The sequence below is a fragment of the Atractosteus spatula genome, chromosome 19 (assembly GCF_055471065.1).
Source record: "Atractosteus spatula isolate fAtrSpa1 chromosome 19, fAtrSpa1.hap1, whole genome shotgun sequence".
NCBI lineage: Eukaryota > Metazoa > Chordata > Actinopteri > Semionotiformes > Lepisosteidae > Atractosteus > Atractosteus spatula.
Window position 1 is genome coordinate 978640 of NC_142724.1, and position 19404 is coordinate 998043.

General features: G+C 42.2%; 1 protein-coding gene across 1 annotated transcript in view; it reads right to left on the reverse strand.

Annotated features, from left to right (window-relative positions):
- Positions 1-19404, reverse strand: part of ptprt (protein tyrosine phosphatase receptor type T) — a 199781-nt gene that overhangs the window by 42162 nt on the left and 138215 nt on the right. Inside the window, exon 14 of the mRNA XM_088937357.1 lies at positions 12008-12143. Within this exon, the coding sequence (XP_088793483.1) occupies positions 12008-12143 (136 nt within the window). The remainder of the gene's footprint in view (positions 1-12007; positions 12144-19404) is intronic.

Genomic DNA, 19404 nt, shown 5'->3' on the forward strand with positions numbered 1-19404 from the left:
CATGTTGGATGCTGTGATTGACAAAAAAAGCTAATTAGAATACTGAGAATATTTTTCTTATTTCTTCTCTTAAAATCAGAAACACCTGCTCCAATTAATAACATCTCTGGAAAGATTAGCAGCCCTAACTCATAATCTACAAGTAGGTATACAGGACAATTAATAACTTAATTAATTTTTTCTTTCACAGCTATTAAAATACAAACATCATAGAATATCTGGCATTACTTGAGCATTTGCTTGATTTGTGGAAGCCTGAGCCCTCTGTGAAGAGTCTGATTGATCACTCACGGAAGTGGACCTGCGTGGACCACACAAGCTATGACCCAAAAGCTGGAATCCCTTCCACCACACTAAGCTACAAGAACAGAGGGCTGAAACTTTGCTTCCTTGTCCTTCTTCAGTTGAAGAGCATGCCTGAAGCTGCCTTTGTAACTGTAGTCACTTCTTTCTGCCTCAGAGCAGCCGGGCTCGAATATTATAGCAGGTGATCTGCGAGGACACAGTCACCTCTCTGAACACAGCTCCGGGAGCAGGGGTCAAAGCAGCATTACCACCTCGTGGCCTGAACTTGTCAGACCTCAAAAGCTCAAAAGCCTGGTCCTATTCAGCACTAGGAGACCTCCAAGGGAAGACAGGCTAAGAGGTGACGGATCTGTACACGGGCTTCTGTCTCTGGCTCAGAATCTCCAAACCAGTACCACAACCTGGTGTGGTTGCTGCGTGTCACCCAGGAGCAGTGGATGAAGTGGCTCCAATAATTTATCTGTAAAGAGCTTTGGGGTCCACTGGAATGAAAAGTGCATGCATTTCTACAGAAGTTGTTAATAGATACTGTGCTCGCAATCCCAGCACAGTGCGAACACAGTGAGGTCCTTGCTCTCTACTTCTCCGTTATACTGAAATACTGCAAACCATCTGTAAACTAATAAAGGGACTGGGCTGCACTGAGGCTCCTTACTGGACGGGGTCAGTAGGGCTGTGGGTTTAGCGCTAGATAACATCCAGAGCCCAACAGGTAGCAAAGGCGCTGCATGCAGCTGCAGTGCTGGATTTGCTTTGAGCAGCCTGTGCAGGCCGTGTCCCACATGGCAAGCTGAGGTGCAGAACAAGTGGATGGACTGTCCACAAGGGTCTAAACAGAACAGAGCTCAGTCATGGCCTGTGCTTTTTACATACTGCCAGAAAAGGACCTTAACCTTTTGCGCTCATTAAACTTAAGAATCAGCAGTTCTGTTGAAGACTTGTCAATACTATACAACAGTAGCGGGGGGAAAAAAGTGAAAAGGGAGAGGTCCCCAGTTCTAGTGTCTGTAAAAAAGCTGAAACATCAGAGAAAAAGTCAGAAAAAGGTCAGAAGAAGAAGAGGAAAAGGGAGAAATTAAGAAGGACTGAAGAAAAATGTCAAAAACTTGTGTTATACTAAAATCTACTTACAGGTAATAAGAGTAGGAATACGCATTTCTTCTGAACCATGAAGTTGAGCCAATGGGACAAAATTGTGCAAAAAAAAAGGACAAACAGATTTATTAGTTATCTCACACCCACATCAATAAAGAAATGTTTAGCAGAAAATATTAAAAATGACTGAGAATACCAACGATTGCAGTTTCTTTTGCACTCTAGCTGAAAGCAGGTCTACCTCAGCCTGCTGTGCAATTAAAACAATTAAAACCAGACAGCCTTTACAGCAAGTGCTTCCCACACCTGAGCTTTTACACCTGGAGCCTCACAACTCATCACACTGACGCTATTTTACAGGCCTGACTCCTCCAACAAAAGGCACAGCTGGCATCCCATTTCATGAAAAAATTCTTCATGTGTTCAAAAGATTAAAAAGAACAACTTGAGTTTGCAGGGACGGTGAAGGCGACCCTTCACTAAAGGCCTCCATAATCCCCTGGTGAATTCCTCTAATTACATACTGCCCTCCTGGCCATACCATGCTCATAGACAGCAAGGATACCGCGACTCGATTCACACCGAAACCGGATGGGGGACATTAACACCTGGAAGATCACTAAAACACTTCAATTACATGCATCCTGATTAATTACGTCTGTTGTTGAGATTTAGCCGTTTAAGGGCCATTATTTAAGAAGTCATTAAGTCTGATGTAGAAAAAACAGTAAAGAGGCGTTGGTCTGGCTGGCATCTTTCTGTCCTCAGGGGTTAGTGTGCACGTCTTGCACAAACGGGATTTAATATCTTTTAAAAACCAAAGCTACACATGGAATATGTACAAATGCTTTTCCTTCATAGGTATTTTGGGGGTTCATTTCCACTGGCCATAAGGCCAACTGGTGGCTGACCTTTAAAGAATAAAACAGATACCATTTCTCTGAACAGCCCGGCTGCAAAGCAAAGCCCTGTGCAGCAGTAGCCCAGAGGGATAACCACCATTTTCAACAGGAGCACGCATATTCTCCAGTTTCCCCGATTCTGTTTCTCCCTCCGAGAAGCAGAGACTGGAACTGAAGCAGCCTTCTCCACTGGCTCCGTTTTGTGAAAGACTCAGGCTGACTTAATTGCAAAAGTACAGTATACAACAACACCTGTTATAATAAGCAGTAATAAGCCGTCTGCTTTGCAAAGCATCTCCAATATTCTTCTTACTCCTTATAGGTTTTTAGCAATAACAGCAGCTGCAGTTATTACAACATGACACTGATAAAGCTACTTGTAATGTACTACCTACCGGTATCATGAAAGAAAAGGAATGCTGACCAATTTCTAAAACCCCCGATCCTGTATTTAACCATTTCTGTCTTAGCTTTCTTACCATGCTGCTCCTCTCTAATCATTTTCATGTGCAATGTGTGCATGCATCTAGACGTGCAGGATATTTGAGTTTAAAAAAAAACAGTTTTTTTCCTTGCATTAGTTTAAATAGACCCTATTAGGCAAGGCTTTTGTGGCTCTCCGGATGTCGCATCATAAAAAACCTTGTTTAGCATCGTTCAACATTACAAAAGTCTATTTAAGATTAACCTTTCACCTCACACTTTGTTTTAAATTATATAAGGATCATTAGAATGACATTTTGGGTGCAACATATAACAAAGATAATGAGAACGTTTAGTGAATGCTACTATTGTTATTTTCTCTTTTAATGCACCAATTGGAAATTTTTTGACCCCCACTTTGAGATATACTGATCTAATCAACACTTGCTCTTGAACACTGAATAATGGTTTTATGAAAGGCACAACACAGGAACATAGTAAGTGTAAATGGAAAAGTGTGTATGCATCTCGAAGCAGGATCTAAATACAGAAAAGCGAGGTATTTAGCAATTGTTTAAGTGTTCTCTTGCCATTACTGGTTGTTAAAGAGACTCTGAGTCTGCAGAGCAGGAATGAATATTTATTAATTGCTTGGCTCCAGCCACACCTCCCATACTGTTAGTACAGATTCCTGCGCTGATGCCCTGTGGAACTGCAGGGATTTACTCTCGCCTTCAGCACACAATGAATGTCACTGATTTAAATATTCTCAGATACTCATTTCTTACATTTTTCCAAGGTCTTGCGCAGATGCGCGGTTTAAAAAAGGCACAGCGGATTTAAGGAACAGATTCCTAGAAGCCTTTCTAAGACACTATGAGAGAGCCCAATTAGCTAAGCAGTTAGAGCAATTACAGTGACTAAGGCGTTGTGCAGAATGAAAGGTCCTAGGGTTAAGTGAGAGTCCACTAGGTTAAAATGACACAGCGTCTAGTTTCTGACTTGAAAAACGATGGCTTTATCCAATGAGATTTTTTTTTCTACAAGTTAACTTTTCACAAGTTAATTGTTTTTTTACACAAGACCGGCCATAGAATGAGAAAACTAGCAAGGCATCCCCTCTGGTCTCACTGTTAGCTCGAAAGGACAGGAAGCAGGCCCAGGAGATCCCTGTACACAGCCTGAGGTGAACAAATCACATTTCCTCCTGGCCTGCCCCCATCATCCACATGGTGAAAAACAGAGTTAAGTGGTGCTGCCAGACCAGAAATTAACGGGACGTCTCATTCCTGGTTTGCCTGTGCTACACTGTTAATGTCCTGAAACAAGTGACATCATGGACATTGTAATCATTAAAGCACTGGCAGGGGCCCCACTCCCACACTATCCAGTGTTTAATGAGCTCTTAAGTCTTCCTATCAGTACTCAAGTGCCTCCCAAAGCAGTGATGATAAATTGGACCTTTTCTCCACAAACTGTCCATAATAATTAAGCCACTTGAGGGAAAGGAATGGCTTCAGCAGCTATGTCCTATTGTACCTGGCAGAGCTCAGTTTTTTAATGAAAACCAAACTGAAGTTTTACTTCATTTGATCTGGAAGGCCTGGTTAATGCCTTGGACGCAGCTCCATAAAAAAATATTTAAAAAGAGCTTAGCAAAGGACCGGAGGCTGATTCAGCTGAACCTGGGACAATGCAGGATAAGGAAGGGCCGTGAACATGGCACATGGTCAGAACTGTTTTGCACAAAGCTTACATATGCTGTCTTCTTCTAAATCCTTTTCTCCGCATAAAAATGGAAAAAGAGGTGCTGATGTTTCCTCTAAAGTATTAATAATCCCGAGGGAAGGCTGCAGATACAGCCGGAACTAGTAGGCTGACAGACAAAGCAGTCAAGAGAAGCCATATCACCGCAGATTAGAAGCACATATGATAATGGCCAAGAAATAAGAACAATCTCGGCTATTTCTACCTTTAGAAATGAAAAAAAACACAGCTAAAAACAACAAACAGTTTAATTAAAATTAATATAAAGAAGGAACTAACACATGCTAACTATTCCATGATACAAAGGCACTGAAATATTTTCCTGCAAGTTACAGCAAGAAAGGCAACTCCTGAAAAGGTTAATAGGAACAAATTATTCATGATTTCAGTTTTATCATCACATTTATACAGCTATGAATTTATCAGTTTTTTTCTGAATAGCAGCAGTTGTCTTGACTGTGTCTTATGTATATGCAGCAGCTGTTTTAAAAGGTTTGAGGTGGACAAATGACATTTAAGCTTCTTATTAAGACGATGATGCCACTCCTAGAGACTATACATGCAATCCCACTGGGACTTAATTAAAAATGTAATATTAACATATGAAATATACAACACTCCCTTTTGGCCAAGTACAGACAGAAACAAACACACACATGCAAAGCACACATGCAAGCTATAGGCAGGCAGGCTGAAGCACGCTTGTGCACTTGACTCTCACATGGGAACATGCAGGTCTGCACAGACTTGAGCTCACCTCAGGCACTTCAGCAAAGCAATAAAGCACAGCGTCATTCTAGCAATGTTCGACTAAAGTTTAAAATTTCAAAAGAAAATGCTAATTCAAATACTATGGGACTGACTCATACTATAACTTAATCCTGCAGTATAATTCTTTTTTAAAAAAAATAAAAACCATTTTGCAAGAAAACAACCCATTAATTACTGAAGCGTTTAATTTGAAACATAAAACACTTAAATAAATAGCGGGAATGTTTTCCAATTAAAAAAAACAAAGAACATTGATCTTATTTCGTAAGGTTAATTAAAAAAGTTGCAACATGAATTACCAATGTTCATTCATGGATGCTTAAACCAAGCATATGGGGGATCTCTATTACAGCCTGAGCACGGAGCACCTCCTGAACTAGGACTCCCTCCTCCCTGCGAAAGACCGAATCGGAGGCGGACTGGGCCCTGCCGCTGTGGTTCACACCTCCACAGGGAATACTCACAGCAATTAATATATTGATCCCTTTTTGACTGCAGTCCGCTTAATGTGGTGAGCAGCGTACCCGCAGATTCATTGATCAGTTCATTGAACTAAATCCCAATTTGCAGATTCCTGCTGCCAGTGGCCCATTAGCATCCTCCATCACTGCAGACGGCCTGTCTGTGCGAGGGTTTCCACGGATGCACTCATGTGCGATGACAAATAATGTTGTGTTACCGCTATCACTTTACTCAGAGGAACACGATCACACACGGACTAAAACAGGCGGCTATGGACGCAGCTCACGTGAGCCGAGCTTAATTCTTCACCAGCTGCATGACTGCAAGGGCCGAGAGAAGTGTGTACAATATGTGCTACTCGGTCAGACAAAACACAAAACACAGTCTGGACTGGAGGAGGACAAATGGTGCATTACCATGGCTGTTAGCAGAGTATCGATCCAGAAGCCCACTCAGAAGAGCCCTAGAGAAAACTCTGTCAAACAATTTGGCTTTTGAATGGGCTATAATATTTCCAGTAACTTATAAGGCCCGACAGCAAAATGTATGTGCTAATGTGTTAAATGTGTTTGTCTTACATGGATCCCAGTCATCACTGCCGGCGCGTCCTGACAAGTCAGTATATAAACACCTGGCAGGTCCAGGCAGGAGGTGTCAATGAGCTGCCATTTTTAAAGGTCTTTATACACACTTAAACAGAATACATTAATCACCACTACCATACTCTGAGCCTCACTGTGGGCTTACATACAGGAACCCACGTCAGACTTACTGTACATGTTCCAGTCTAATGACTTTAGAGTCCTCCCCATATGCAAAAAATCTTTAACTGAATCTTAAGCAGTATCCCTGCTGGGGAACAGGAGCTTGACTCTTTCGTGGCCACATTCTGTTTCTCGGTGCAGGCGATGCTGCAGACTTGCACTGACGTCCATCAGCGGAGAGGACGCTCGGGACGCAGAGTGCTGAACCAGGCGCATTTCGTATGTTAATGACCCGCTCAAAACCACACTTCAGAATCCAATTTTCTTTAAAAGTAGGGCATGACACAGCAACTGGGCTAAAAGGTGAAGAGAAGGAGTTGAAGGTTTTCCCTTGCCATGGTCCCGGGAGCTTTGAGGTGGAATCCACTGTTGCTCTGTATTCCTTAGGAGACAGGTTAGACAGAGACAGCGGAGCTCCAGCAGCAGGAACAGAGGCACCAGGGCGCCTGCACACTTCTCACTGCTGCACGCTTGATGAATCTGAATGAGTGTGCCACTCCAGAGGGGCAGCACCAGTTTTAGGAGAAACTAATGATTAATTTGACACCCAACGTAAAGCAGTTTTTTAAGCCTTCCTCTTGGCTGCTGAGAGCACAAAGAGTGGTCTGAAGTGCAATGATTACTGCGCAGGGGGGCTTATGCAAATTCGGAGTATTCAAAGGTGCACTTGCTCTGCTGCGCATGACTTTCACATCCTGAATAAAACGCATTTACTATATTAGTGTTGACGGTCTGCAGTTCTCTGCAGCTAGTCAAACATGCCCCACCTACTGTATATCTCCACAGATACCAGAAATAGTGTTTAACTGCTGATTAAACAAAAAAAAAGCCAAGGTAACAAACAGTCAAGTGCTTGTGATTACTGCTATAGTCCACCTGATACGAGGTTCTTTCCTAATTTGAATATTAATTGATATATTAATATCTATTCTCCCTAGCAAAAGCTTGACTCCTGGGGTAAATGCTTGACAACATGCTTAAAACATCCCAGACAAATTCCTCTGTGTAGGTGCTCACGAGCCAGAGGAGAGCGTACTGTAGCAGACTGAGAAGATAAAAGGGCTTCAGACAATTTTACAGGATTTGATGGCAAACCGTTTTTGTTAATGCTGGCTACAGACTGAAAACAGCAGAGCTATAAGGATCGATCTTCACTGTGAAGTAGAAATGCATCAGTATTGAAAGAAATGTTCATACTGAGAACATGTTGGATAACTTGTAAAATTAAATAGAAGTACTGACACTATGCATTTGCTGGAATGGATAAGCTTGAATAATGCAAAGACACTTGAGTTTACCAGTATATACAGGGATTCATCATTACCATGACTCACGTCAGTACACATTTTGGAGTCATATTAGCTAATTTTTCAGTTGACCAGAAGTGTGACCAATCAATTTTACTCAGTTGGCCATTATTCCCATAGATTAATATTCATTTGTGATTATTCATGAGCTTCTAATATTCTGCCGGAGATATGGTCAAATATAGGCAATGATATGTGTATGAAGCATAACTAAAACTGGATTCATTCACAAAATGTTGTTTAAATGTTTTTTTTTTGACAAATCCAGTTTGGTGGCCAAACCACAATAAAACTGCTTGTTCAAGTCTAAATCATGGGGCACAGTTCATCACATTTCACAGCATGAGTTTCACTGAAGCACACATGGAAAAGACAAGAAACTCCTCAATCCTGATATATGAGAGCCCTACCATGTGACCAAATCACGTGAGCAGTCGTCTTCATTCTCATGCATGGGCACTGTATGCATTCTCATACAGACACAATGCACGAGAATATAGATCTCTGGAACTTCATGAAGTTTCATTAATGTGGCCCAGGTAGTACCATCAAGATATAATCTAACATATGCAACCTACTGCACACGAACCTTCTGATGGGCTCGAGGCAGCCATGTTTTTAACATGGCTACTTGCCAAGAATTAGGTTGCACAACAATGAGATTAGACTTCAGTTTAAGAGTATAACAGTACGAACTGCTCATAAATATCGCCACTGTTTTGTTCATTTTTGCAATTCTGGACAGGATTCCTATTGATAGATACTGTCAGAAGCAGCTGAACGAAAACCAGGGCACCCCCTGGCCAATCATCTGTCTCCTAATGCTGGGTGAGGCAGGGCTGCCTTCTTGTGAGAAGAGATCAACCATGAGGAGAGCAGAGAGCAGCAACCACTCAGAGCAAACTGTACTGTCGCTCTTCTTCAAGACTCTTCTGACACAGCACCGCACATAATGTTACCGTGCACTGCGTTCAGTCACTATGGTAACCAGAATGGTTAACTTTGACCACTATTTAAACAATTTAAAGCTTGTGGACCAGTTTACGGAATATTACAATTTAAATATCATTATTTAAACACATGCATTTTTGCTTTCTGGATATATTAAATGAATGAGCCAGTTTGATGAGTGAGTTTCATTTGTACCTTATCCTGTCAACCTGGCCATAATTGCAGGTTCCCTCTGACACATCGAAGACAGGGTGGGATAGCAAAGCATGATGCATTGCAAGGGACCAGTCCAATAGGAACAGGGCAGCAGTGGCCAGGCGTACAGACTTCTGACCCAGAAAACCCCCAGGAGCCAATCACAAACCATAAAACTTGATTTTGTCTTTCTATTTCCCTGCAGCTTCTAGCTCTGACCCCGTGAGAGCCCACTGGCCAGCACTGTGCAATTTGTAGTAAAGGTCTAAGGCTTGACTTAGTGTTGGCTTTGGTACTAAATCTTAATGGAAAGTCCTTTGCTTAGAGAACAAGAGTGCTAGCTTATTCCACGTCTTCAAACCTCACATGGCTGTCTGTACTCTATTTGCATAACTGATGAAGACCTCCTGCAGATCGTGCCTGCTCTTTAATTCTTGCCTGACTAGTGGGGCTCCAGCGAGCAGTGCTTGAGAAATGCTTGCAGGGGCTCTAGATGAATGCAAGTAATTTGATTTTTTTTCCTAAATAAAACCAAGACAAAACAACAGCCTGAGCAAGCTTGCTTTCTCGAATATTTACACATCCATCATTTCAAGGCAGTGACAGGCTGGGGAGCAGACAGGTGCATTGTGCCATCTATGTGGCGGAGGAACACTAGGCTGTCTGCATGTGCTCTCTAAGGCTGGGATTCAATCCAAATCAAAACAGAACCTGTGCTTCCTTAGAACTCCAGAAGGTCTCACTGACCTCTTGCCCTCCTTGAATCAGGAATTATAACCAGGAGCTCCTTGAATACCCAAATATTTTCAGGCGTTTTTTCTTATAAAGATCCTATTGAAGGGTCAGAGCATTTGTCTGCATGTTGTTGGGGGTTGAGGTGAGAGTTTATCTGCTTAAGCTACATATGGTTCTCCTTCATTTTCCTCTTCTCAGAGAAAATAAGAACAGGGGTCACGGGAGATAAGAAAATTGGCCAATAGAAACAGAAGCAGCTCAAGAAAACTTAAACAGAGGAATGTCCTTCTGATAGGAAAGAGATTAAGTCATAGATTGTAATTGAGCTTGATGTGCAAAATACTAAGACGTGTCCTGTGACCTTGGCAGCATGTCTGTACAGTAATAATGCTCTTTCTGGACATTCAGAAGTATCTCATGTAAGTCTCTGTTGAACCTGGCCACTGACAAAAGGTATTAGGTATTTAAATTGTGAGAACCAGTTTCTGCAGCACACTCCCAGTTAAGAACTCAGCTCTGAAATCTTCTGGAAAGAGGGCCCTACTTTCCTGCTTGGGCACGAGTGATCAGAGCCGAGCGCAGCGAGAAGCTCAAGGTGAGGCTGACAGGCCCTGGACGACTGTCCAGCCGGGCCCCGCTGAGCCCTGCACCCGTGTGCCCACACCGCTCTTCGACGCCGCCCCTGTAACCATCTCACCACCTGACGTCCACACGCTTCAGAGCCAAAAACACAGCCCACATCCCAGGGAAAAACTCTCTTCACTCAAGTGTTTCCACAAATATCTGATCGCCCTGGAAAACTATGAGAAAGGTACCCAGCTGGCATCCCAGGGCACTGTCCTGCATCACCCCTCCCCCTGAATCCCCAGCTTCTTCTCTCCTTCCCTGCCATTCGGTTTCCAGCTCTTATTTAAATACAACCTCAGCACCACTGCCACCCACCTCTCCTCTTTCAGCACTAATTCCCCAGTGTCCTACTTTAATTAATACATTAGTTATGGTAGAGAAAAGAAGGCTCTATACATCACCAGCTAACCAATAATCCCGCTTCTCTACAGCTGTTCCCAGGGGAAGTATATCCAGTTGCTTGGTGCACTATTACTAATATAGTAAATACCTAAATTAAACATGTTTTCTCTGCTATGCAAAATGGCATCATTCTGCTGCTGAGTGTCAATATTATTTATTTTAATATTTTATATTAATATATGACAAGCAAGCATCATTATTAGCATCAATATAAAGACAGGGGTCTTTATATTGGTACTGATTTTGCACGTCTGAAATCCTCTGCTTTTCTAGACAAAAGGCCAGAGAGCTGCTGTCGCCATGCAGGACTCCCACGTACGCCCTGTAACAGCCAATCCGACAAATCTGATTCCTTTATCTCATGAGATTTTCTCTGGGGTCCAGACTCATTCTGATGCCTCAGAAGATAACATAACTGCAAGACAACAGCTGAGAGTAAGGTACTGTTCTCTGTAGTTCATCTTCAGTTCATTTTTAACTTCAGGCTGCTTTTTCTACAGCACAGACAAGTGAAATAACGTTCTTAACTTTCAACGTTAGAAGCTAAAGGCCTTCAGAGTTTCTTAAGAAATGATCCTGAACTGTCTCGAAACCCTAATAGAGGTACTTGCCTTAAAATCACAGGGGTGAGACATACAAATTTTGTCCTCTTTCCTCCCTTGTGAACTCTTGCTAAGGTTTTTCTGTAGTATTTATAGATACACTGTCACTATAATGACTCTGCAGAACACAGTTTGCCCTTCCAAACCCTTCTGATTATCAAGACTCTGAGGACAGCTACAGTAATAGTGAAGTGTGGGAGCCATTATCAATCACAATAGAAATGTATAGTCTGATATTTTAAAGAGTATCGCCTCAGGTAAAGATCCCTTTTACTCCAGAGTGCTTTATGTGCAAAGTAAGAGAACAATAAAGGAAGCTTTATGTGCAATTACATGATGAATACTTTCTTTTATGAAACTAATTATAGATTTAGAACACCTAAATGTAGTGTAATGCCTTGTTTTTCTATTCAAAGAAATGATGCAAAAAATAAAAAACAAATTTGGTGATCGTTTGTTGCAAAATGGCACGTATGTAATTAGGGGGATTCCAGAGAACAGAGACGCAGACAGAGATGCAATGGGATTAAAGCCAGCGTGCATGTTACGGCAGACAGAAGAAAGGTGCGTGTGCCCACAGCCCCTCGCCCCCTCGGCCTGGATAGTTCCTATGACAGCAGCAGCTCAGTCAACCCTGGATGGGAGCTCGCACTTGCAACACTGGGAAATGCTACCGGCTTCACATCTGCTCTTTTTACCTTCGCTTGACAGTGAGAACCACGCCCAGCAGGATAATGACAAACATGAGGATTCCCGCGATGACCCCTGCCATCTTCACCGTGCTGTCCACCTGCTTCTCCGGCTCCACGGCGTTGGAGTTCTGCGTGGAGGCGCCTGGAAACGCGACACAGACATCAAGAGACAGAGAGGGGGTATTTACCAAAGGCATTGCTGCTGTACAGACGTGCACCAATGCTACATACAAGAAAAAACAACAAAAAACACACAAGTAAAAAACAAACATCTACAGTACAAGAGGAGTCGAAAGTGTGGGGGTGGCATGCGAATTTGAGTTCCAGTCCACACCAATCGCCACCACTGCAGACGCACCACCCTGGGGTCACCACGCAGTCTCTCTGCAAGAGTGGCTCACGAGCAGCACTGCCACAGGTATGCCACAACAACCATGCCACCTCCCTTCAAACTGTCAAGCAAAGCACACATTTAGTGCTGTACGTCTTACACTGACGCATGACCCATGAGGTTTAAGAAATGCCAGAGACAGTTTAGACTTGTGATAGTGACCCGTCACAATGCAAATGATGTCTAGCAAATAAAAAAAACATTTCTAAGATAAAGAATCTACCTATATATTCAGAGTCTAGCCACTTGAATTTAGGGGCAAGTAAAGCACTTTACAGCCTGTTTTACTCTGGTTGTTACCATTACTATTCTACAGAACAAGTGGTGCCAGACTGTTCTCTACACAGTTAGCTAACAAAATCAGTACTGATCAATTTAAAACAGAAAACATGAACAACCGTAACAAATAAATATAAAATAAAAGAACAAATGAAATGGGTTAAACATGGTTAACATTCTTGCAGAAACTTGTGAAAAACCTTTTACGCAGTGCTGTCTGATTTACGGGCCTTGCGCTGTACTCGTACATGATACAATGTGTGAGCACAGTACACAGGGCTGGAGATGTAAGAGATCTGAAAGGCACCACATGTGAAATAAATAATTCAATGAGCATGAGAGGAAAGGTAGGGCAGCGTCCCACTTCATCACATCATCAGTGCAAAACATGACTGACTGAAAGCAACACTACTGACTCTGATGGGAGGACTTGCGCAATATGTTGCTATTAAAGAAAATGAAACATCAAGCTCTTGGCATCTTAGCCTGATCTTCAGTTACAAGCACATGGTCAAAACGACAGTGACTCCAGAGACACAGCTGCAGGGGTTCCCTATGAGTGCAGTGGTTTCCGAATTCATCCACAAATGACACTGTGCAGAGAGAAGGCAGCTTTGAGAGGCAACAAAGAAACACTGCCGCTCATCATATCAGAGACAGAAATAAGACTCATTTCCATAGCAGCTGGATCCATTTCCAGCTTACCAGCTGCAGACTTTGAAAGGTAAACCAGTATTGTGCCCTGAATATTTGCTTCTTTGCATTCACACACACACAGAAAGCAAATGCGTAGCAGAGCCTGCAAGATTGTAAAACATTACACAGATCGACCTGCTGTGCAAAGGAAATCTTACTTCCATTCCTGCACAGGCACAATAAGAAGCCAACTGGCCTAACAGTCCTGTTACCATCTGCCAGACGGCCATATCTGAGGGAGAAAGCGAGCTCTGTGTTCAGCTAATCCATGTGCTTCTCGGGTGCAAAGACTAACAAGTCAGAAGAAATGGGCATTAGAAAAGTCAACACTGCAAAGCCCTTGCTATAAAAACAGCTCAGAAGATTACGACCTTTTAGTTCTTTTAAATGGGGAGAGAACACTGTGAAATTAACATGACAAATACATTAATAATTGCATTGATAGTGTAGGTATTAGAGGCAGACTCCTAATGAATGCAAACTAAAGTGGAAACAGTGCCTTGGCGAGCCATTAAAACTGCCTAATGCACCAACTTGTGTGTGTGGGCGTCTTCAATTCATTTTTAACTTCAGGCTGTTTTTTCAGCAGCACAAAGACAAGTGAGATAACCTTCTTAACTTTCAGCTTTAGAAGCTACAGGCCTTCCGATTTTCTTAAGTAATGCTCCAGAACGGTCTCGAAACCCTAATAGAGGTAATTTGCCTTAAAAGCACAGGGGTGAGATGTGTACAGATTAAGTCCTCTTTCCTCCCTTCTGAACTCCCACTTCACACTAAGGCTTTCTCTGCAGTATTTATAGTTGCACTGTCCAGCTAATGATTCAGAAGACACCTTTTTTTCTGAACCATTCTGCTCATCTTTTTAACATTTTTTTTCCAGATTATCAAGACCACAAGAACAGCTACAGTAATAGGAAGCTTGGGTTGAAAAAAAAAAATCTAGTGGTATACTCTTAAAGCGTCTCTTTGGATTTCTGAAACAGCAGGAACACAAAGCTTTTGGATCCATTAGAAGCCAGATGAGGAAAATGAGGCTTTGAGCTGATTTCTCAAAGAGGTTTCACCCATTTACAGCTTGGCATCATTTGTCTCAATGGGAGAAAATGATACTGCAACTCTGAGCTCTAAATACTTTCTACCAGCCAGGTCACTCGCTCTGCAACAAGTACTGGACAGGCTCCCAAGACAGAGGTCCACTGGCACTGTGCTCAGATTGGTCATCCTTCCATTAGAAGCAAGCAAACATTTTTGTTTTTAGCATTTTTGGCTCCCTATTTCACAGGAGAATCAGTTCAGCACTCCCTCCCACACCTCTACAATCCTAGCAAACAGTCACAAAGAAAGGAAGGTCTTATAAAAAGTAATTTTACTTAATGCTGTTTTTTATCACTGTGCCTTGAGTACAACAAAACAGATTAAAACAAGGGAAATACTATATAATAACTATATTGTGCAAAGGAACAAGTAATAGGTTTATTCCATGCTGAAAAAAAGAAGAAAGAGAACACAACGTTTCGGCCGTGGAGCCTTCTTCAGGTGTGAGAACCTGAAGAAGGCTCCACGGCCGAAACGTTGTGTTCTCTTTCTTCTTTTTTTCAGCATGGAATTAACCTATTACTTGTTCCTTTGCAGCCTACGCATGCTGACGCAGCTACCCACCTGAATAACTATATTATTCTGTGTTTGAATAATTTAAACTTTAGTTGCAACATTTCTGCAATTCTAGGTATCGGGCCCATTTTTAACTTGAAGTCCTTCCCAATCTGATTCTCTTCTGCAAATGTGACAGACTGTTGCAATCAGCCACTTTTGATGCAACAACAAAAGCCAGTTGTGCGGTTTCAGCTCGGGTTCGATAAGACGTGGGCAGCACAGCCCAGTGCCAAGGCTGAGGCAGGTTGTGAACATTGCCGCTTCATTGTGCCTCTGAGACACCGGTCACACACCCGTGCCCTGGATGTACGATGCAAAAGCACACAACAAGCGTTCTACGCTGAAATTGGAAGATTGTTGTCAACAATGCACAGTGATAATCTCTTAAAACAAAAGTTGCAATACTTTCAACACAGCACAATCTATACAAACGAAGCTCTTCTGAGACCAGGAGTGTTCATTTTGTTCATGTGCAGGGGAGTGCCAACCTTATTTCTCCAGAGAATTTTACAACTTCAACTTTGACATTTGCCACTCTCTCCATGTAGCAATTTCTCCTCTTTTTAACAGCCCAGAGCAGGAAGACTGCGCAGAAGAGTCTAGATAATAATCTTACTGAGGAGCTGCCGGACAGCTCTAAAGGTCAGCTATGACAGTGTCTTTGTGCTGATCCAATAGAATTCAATTCCCAGTCTTCTCTCCCAAAACATCCTTTTATTTCTCAGGCTTGATTCTGTGTTACACCTGACAGACGGAAGAACTCCAGATGAGCAGAAAGGAGGTCTGAAGAGGGCTTTGTGTGGTAGCTCACGTCTGCACACAGGTTCAAAAGAACAGCAAAGTGAGACACACAGACACTCAGCACACTACACATCAGACCCCCCCCCCCACACACACACACGTCGCTAAGGCTCTAAGTTTAATTCTAAAAAGAACAGATTTATTTCTAAAGGGTCTATAATTGCTACATGATTTCTGGTCTGCGGTGTCCTGACTTTAAACTCCACATTCAACTCTGCTGCAGCAATGTAACATAACACTCTGGAGACAGACAAACCTATATTGATCCAAAGTCTTTCAGCTGGTTCAACTACAATAATAACATGTGTCTGCTCATTATTAATCACACATAGTGAAAGCTCTCTTACATCTAAATATGAACTGTTTTCTTTTCATTTTATTTTTTTCTTCAAATGGTCTCTGTAATTCCTATTTTAACAGTGGAGAATGGAGCTTAAGTAACAGAGCCTTCTAAAGACTGGAGTAATTTTGTGCATTCTCTACAAAGCCTGATCCAATCAAAGTCCTAAAGATTTTAATCTTCGTGTGATTAAATGTGCACTATACATTTCCTCAGCTCTATATCACCGCAGTCCTTTTTTAATATTTGTGGTTGTTTGCTGTGAAGAATGAAAAAATCCTTTTATTTTCAGTTAGGAGAAAAAATGAAGTATCAGAAAGGAATTATTTCCAAAGCCCATGATATTAAAATTTAATCCCATGCACTATATGGAAAGAATTGATTTAACAGCCAGCAGCATTAATTGCCAGTATTTATGGTAATTTCCTGAATAGAATTTAAATGGAAACCACACGTCAAACTTTATTAAAAACACTTTTGCGTGGCCAATTAATTCCAAGCTTGCAGTCGGATGGAGAGGGTCTATCCTGTGCTTGAAAGGTACATCATGGTACATTGTTTAGGAGAAACTAAGCCTAGCATGGGGATTAGTGCAGCACTGCTGAGTCTCCATAATGAGATTACGATCTCAGCACTGAAACGGCAGGTCAGATCAGATAAGATTAGTATTACTTATCTAAGCATAAACAATGCAAATGCTAACGCAAATTAAAGCTGAGCTCAGACAGTCCTGTACAACCAGAAGCCCAATCACAGGTCATTGGGAATAATGTGACTATGGGAAAATAAGAGCACATCTGCACAGACAGGCTGAAAACCTTTCAGTGGCTGCAGGGGATCAGTGTCACAAAGGACAAAAAAATACTCCCAGATTATATATCTCCTGCTGCATTCCTGAGTGCAAATGCTTGAGATTTCTAAAGTTTAAACAGACAATGTTGCAAAATAAACATGTTCAACAGCAGTGGTCCTTGATTCCTGTGACAACCCACAGTTCTACCCTGGAATACAGGGATCTTCTTGTTTTACCTCTGCAAAACCCTTTATGAAATAGAGCCCAGCACCTCTATGTCAATATCTCCCAAGACTACAGTTTTAAAATTTGCACTAAATACAACTGATCTGAAGCAAGCAAACAAGGAACATTTAAATTACTAATGAAACCTCTAGCTAAGAGCTGATCACCTCTCTTTGATTTTTCTGGTTTCAGTGCAGGTTTTACAATGACCAGACTCCCCTCCCTTCATTCTTCAAGCCCAGACAGTGCTTTATTGAAATCCATTTCAGATTTCAGTCAGGACAATTTAACATCTTGTAACGGTGCATTTGGGCAGACAGAAAGGCGATGAAGTGAACAAGGTCAATCTCTGCATAAAACAGTCTTTGAAACAACAGACCAGACACCTACAATAGCACCAAGTGCATAGAACACAAAACCAGGAACACTGTGCTGAACTAAGTCTCTCGCACTTCTGTGCAACTAGAATTGCCTGTCTGCCTTTTACCTCTGTAAAAGACCATAAGGACAAATCCTTTCATGTGTTTATTTCAAGGTAAAAGTCATTTCACACCTGCACAGTTTTGAAGAGGTCGCAAAAGCTAACTGGAAAGTGAGGATGACACTCAGTGAGGACAACCGCAGTGCGATTTTCTTCACCTCGAATGTAAGGTCCAGCCCTCCTTTGGTTGATGACCGGAACGGTCTTTACTGGAAGGGCTTGGGGGGGGGGGGATTTGGGGCTTTTCGGTTGCTCAGCCATTCTGAGCACATCCAGCTGCTGAACGATCACAAAACAAGATCTTCTAAACAGCTGGCATTACTCAAACACTGCAGGATAACAAATCCCAGGATGTCTGTAGCAAGTCACTGCTACAAATAAAAATGTCCACCATACACTACAGAATCACATGTGTGGTGTATGGTGGAAAAATTAAAGGATCGATGGGATTGGATTTCAAACGCAGACACAAGAACAGCTCTGCAGTTCACTATTAATGAAAGAACACCTCACGTATGTATACACAGAAAGAGATAGCACAGCTAAACCGAGCCTCTACTGCTGCAGTGTGCGCAGGGCTGGTGTGGGCAGCCATTCAGGTGTCACAGTTCAGCAGCGACAGACAGTGAGCAGCACGCTGTCAACGCACACAGGGCATGATGGGAATGTTGGCATGAATGAAGAAGAGTCCTTTGGGGGCGGGGGAGAGGGTAGATGAGTGGTCACATGACCCTTTGTTTCTAATTTTCTAGCATCTTGCTCAGCTCTTATTAAAGTTCTCCTTTGACTCTTGCATCTTAGGTCCTTTTCAGCGATCTCATATGCAAATTTGGTTCACTGAGCTTATTATCTTCTTATATCAATTTCTAGTATAAGTCATTCCAACCAAGGGCGGACTATTTAATAAAATCAGGCAGAGAGAAATCAGACCTGTGCACTAGGCATCCTTCTCTCCTCTCCAATCCACAAAAAAGAATGATGTTTACCTGGAATCTTAATGGACAGAAATATTTATTTTCATCTTTTTATGCGAAATTCCCTGCTTCCTGCAGCTATTTATTTTGATGAAGCACCAAAGGCCCAGGCGATTCAAAGACACATCATCATGTGGCTCCATGTGCACATTTCCACTGCACTCTGGGGGCTCCCCCCTGTGAGACTGTAATAAGGCACTGAGCAAAACGATAAGAAACGTAAAGCAGACACAGGGGAGGTAAAGGAATAATGATAAGAACAGCTGCACGTCGAGGGCAACAGGGTCTCCTAGATAGAACCATTGCAATCAAACTACGCAGTGTGTGGACCAGACACATGCAAGTCGATGCATCAAAGTGTTTAAATGAAAAAACAGAACCAAGAGAAAGAGGAAGAGAAATCGGGCTATGAAGTGGATAATCACCTTCACTGGGGATGACAAGTATGTACGGCGTAGTTATCGGTCCCCTACCTATTACCACTAAGAACAAGGTTTAAAGTTCCAGGTCAGCATGCATGAGAGAAAGAAACAAAGAAAAAAAAGTCTAAAAAACAAAATCCGACTCGCAGGTTTCTCACCCTGAATTGCACAAAATAACACAGCAGTTTCAAAAAAAGAAAGTAAAGAAAGGTTCAGACAATGTACCTGAAAACGTTTAGAAAATGGGAATGGCTATGGGCTGCATCAAAATAAGTAAATTAACTTAGCAGGCTTCCTGAGACTTCAGCACGTTTCAATTGAAAAACCAAAACAGGAATAATTGTAGCT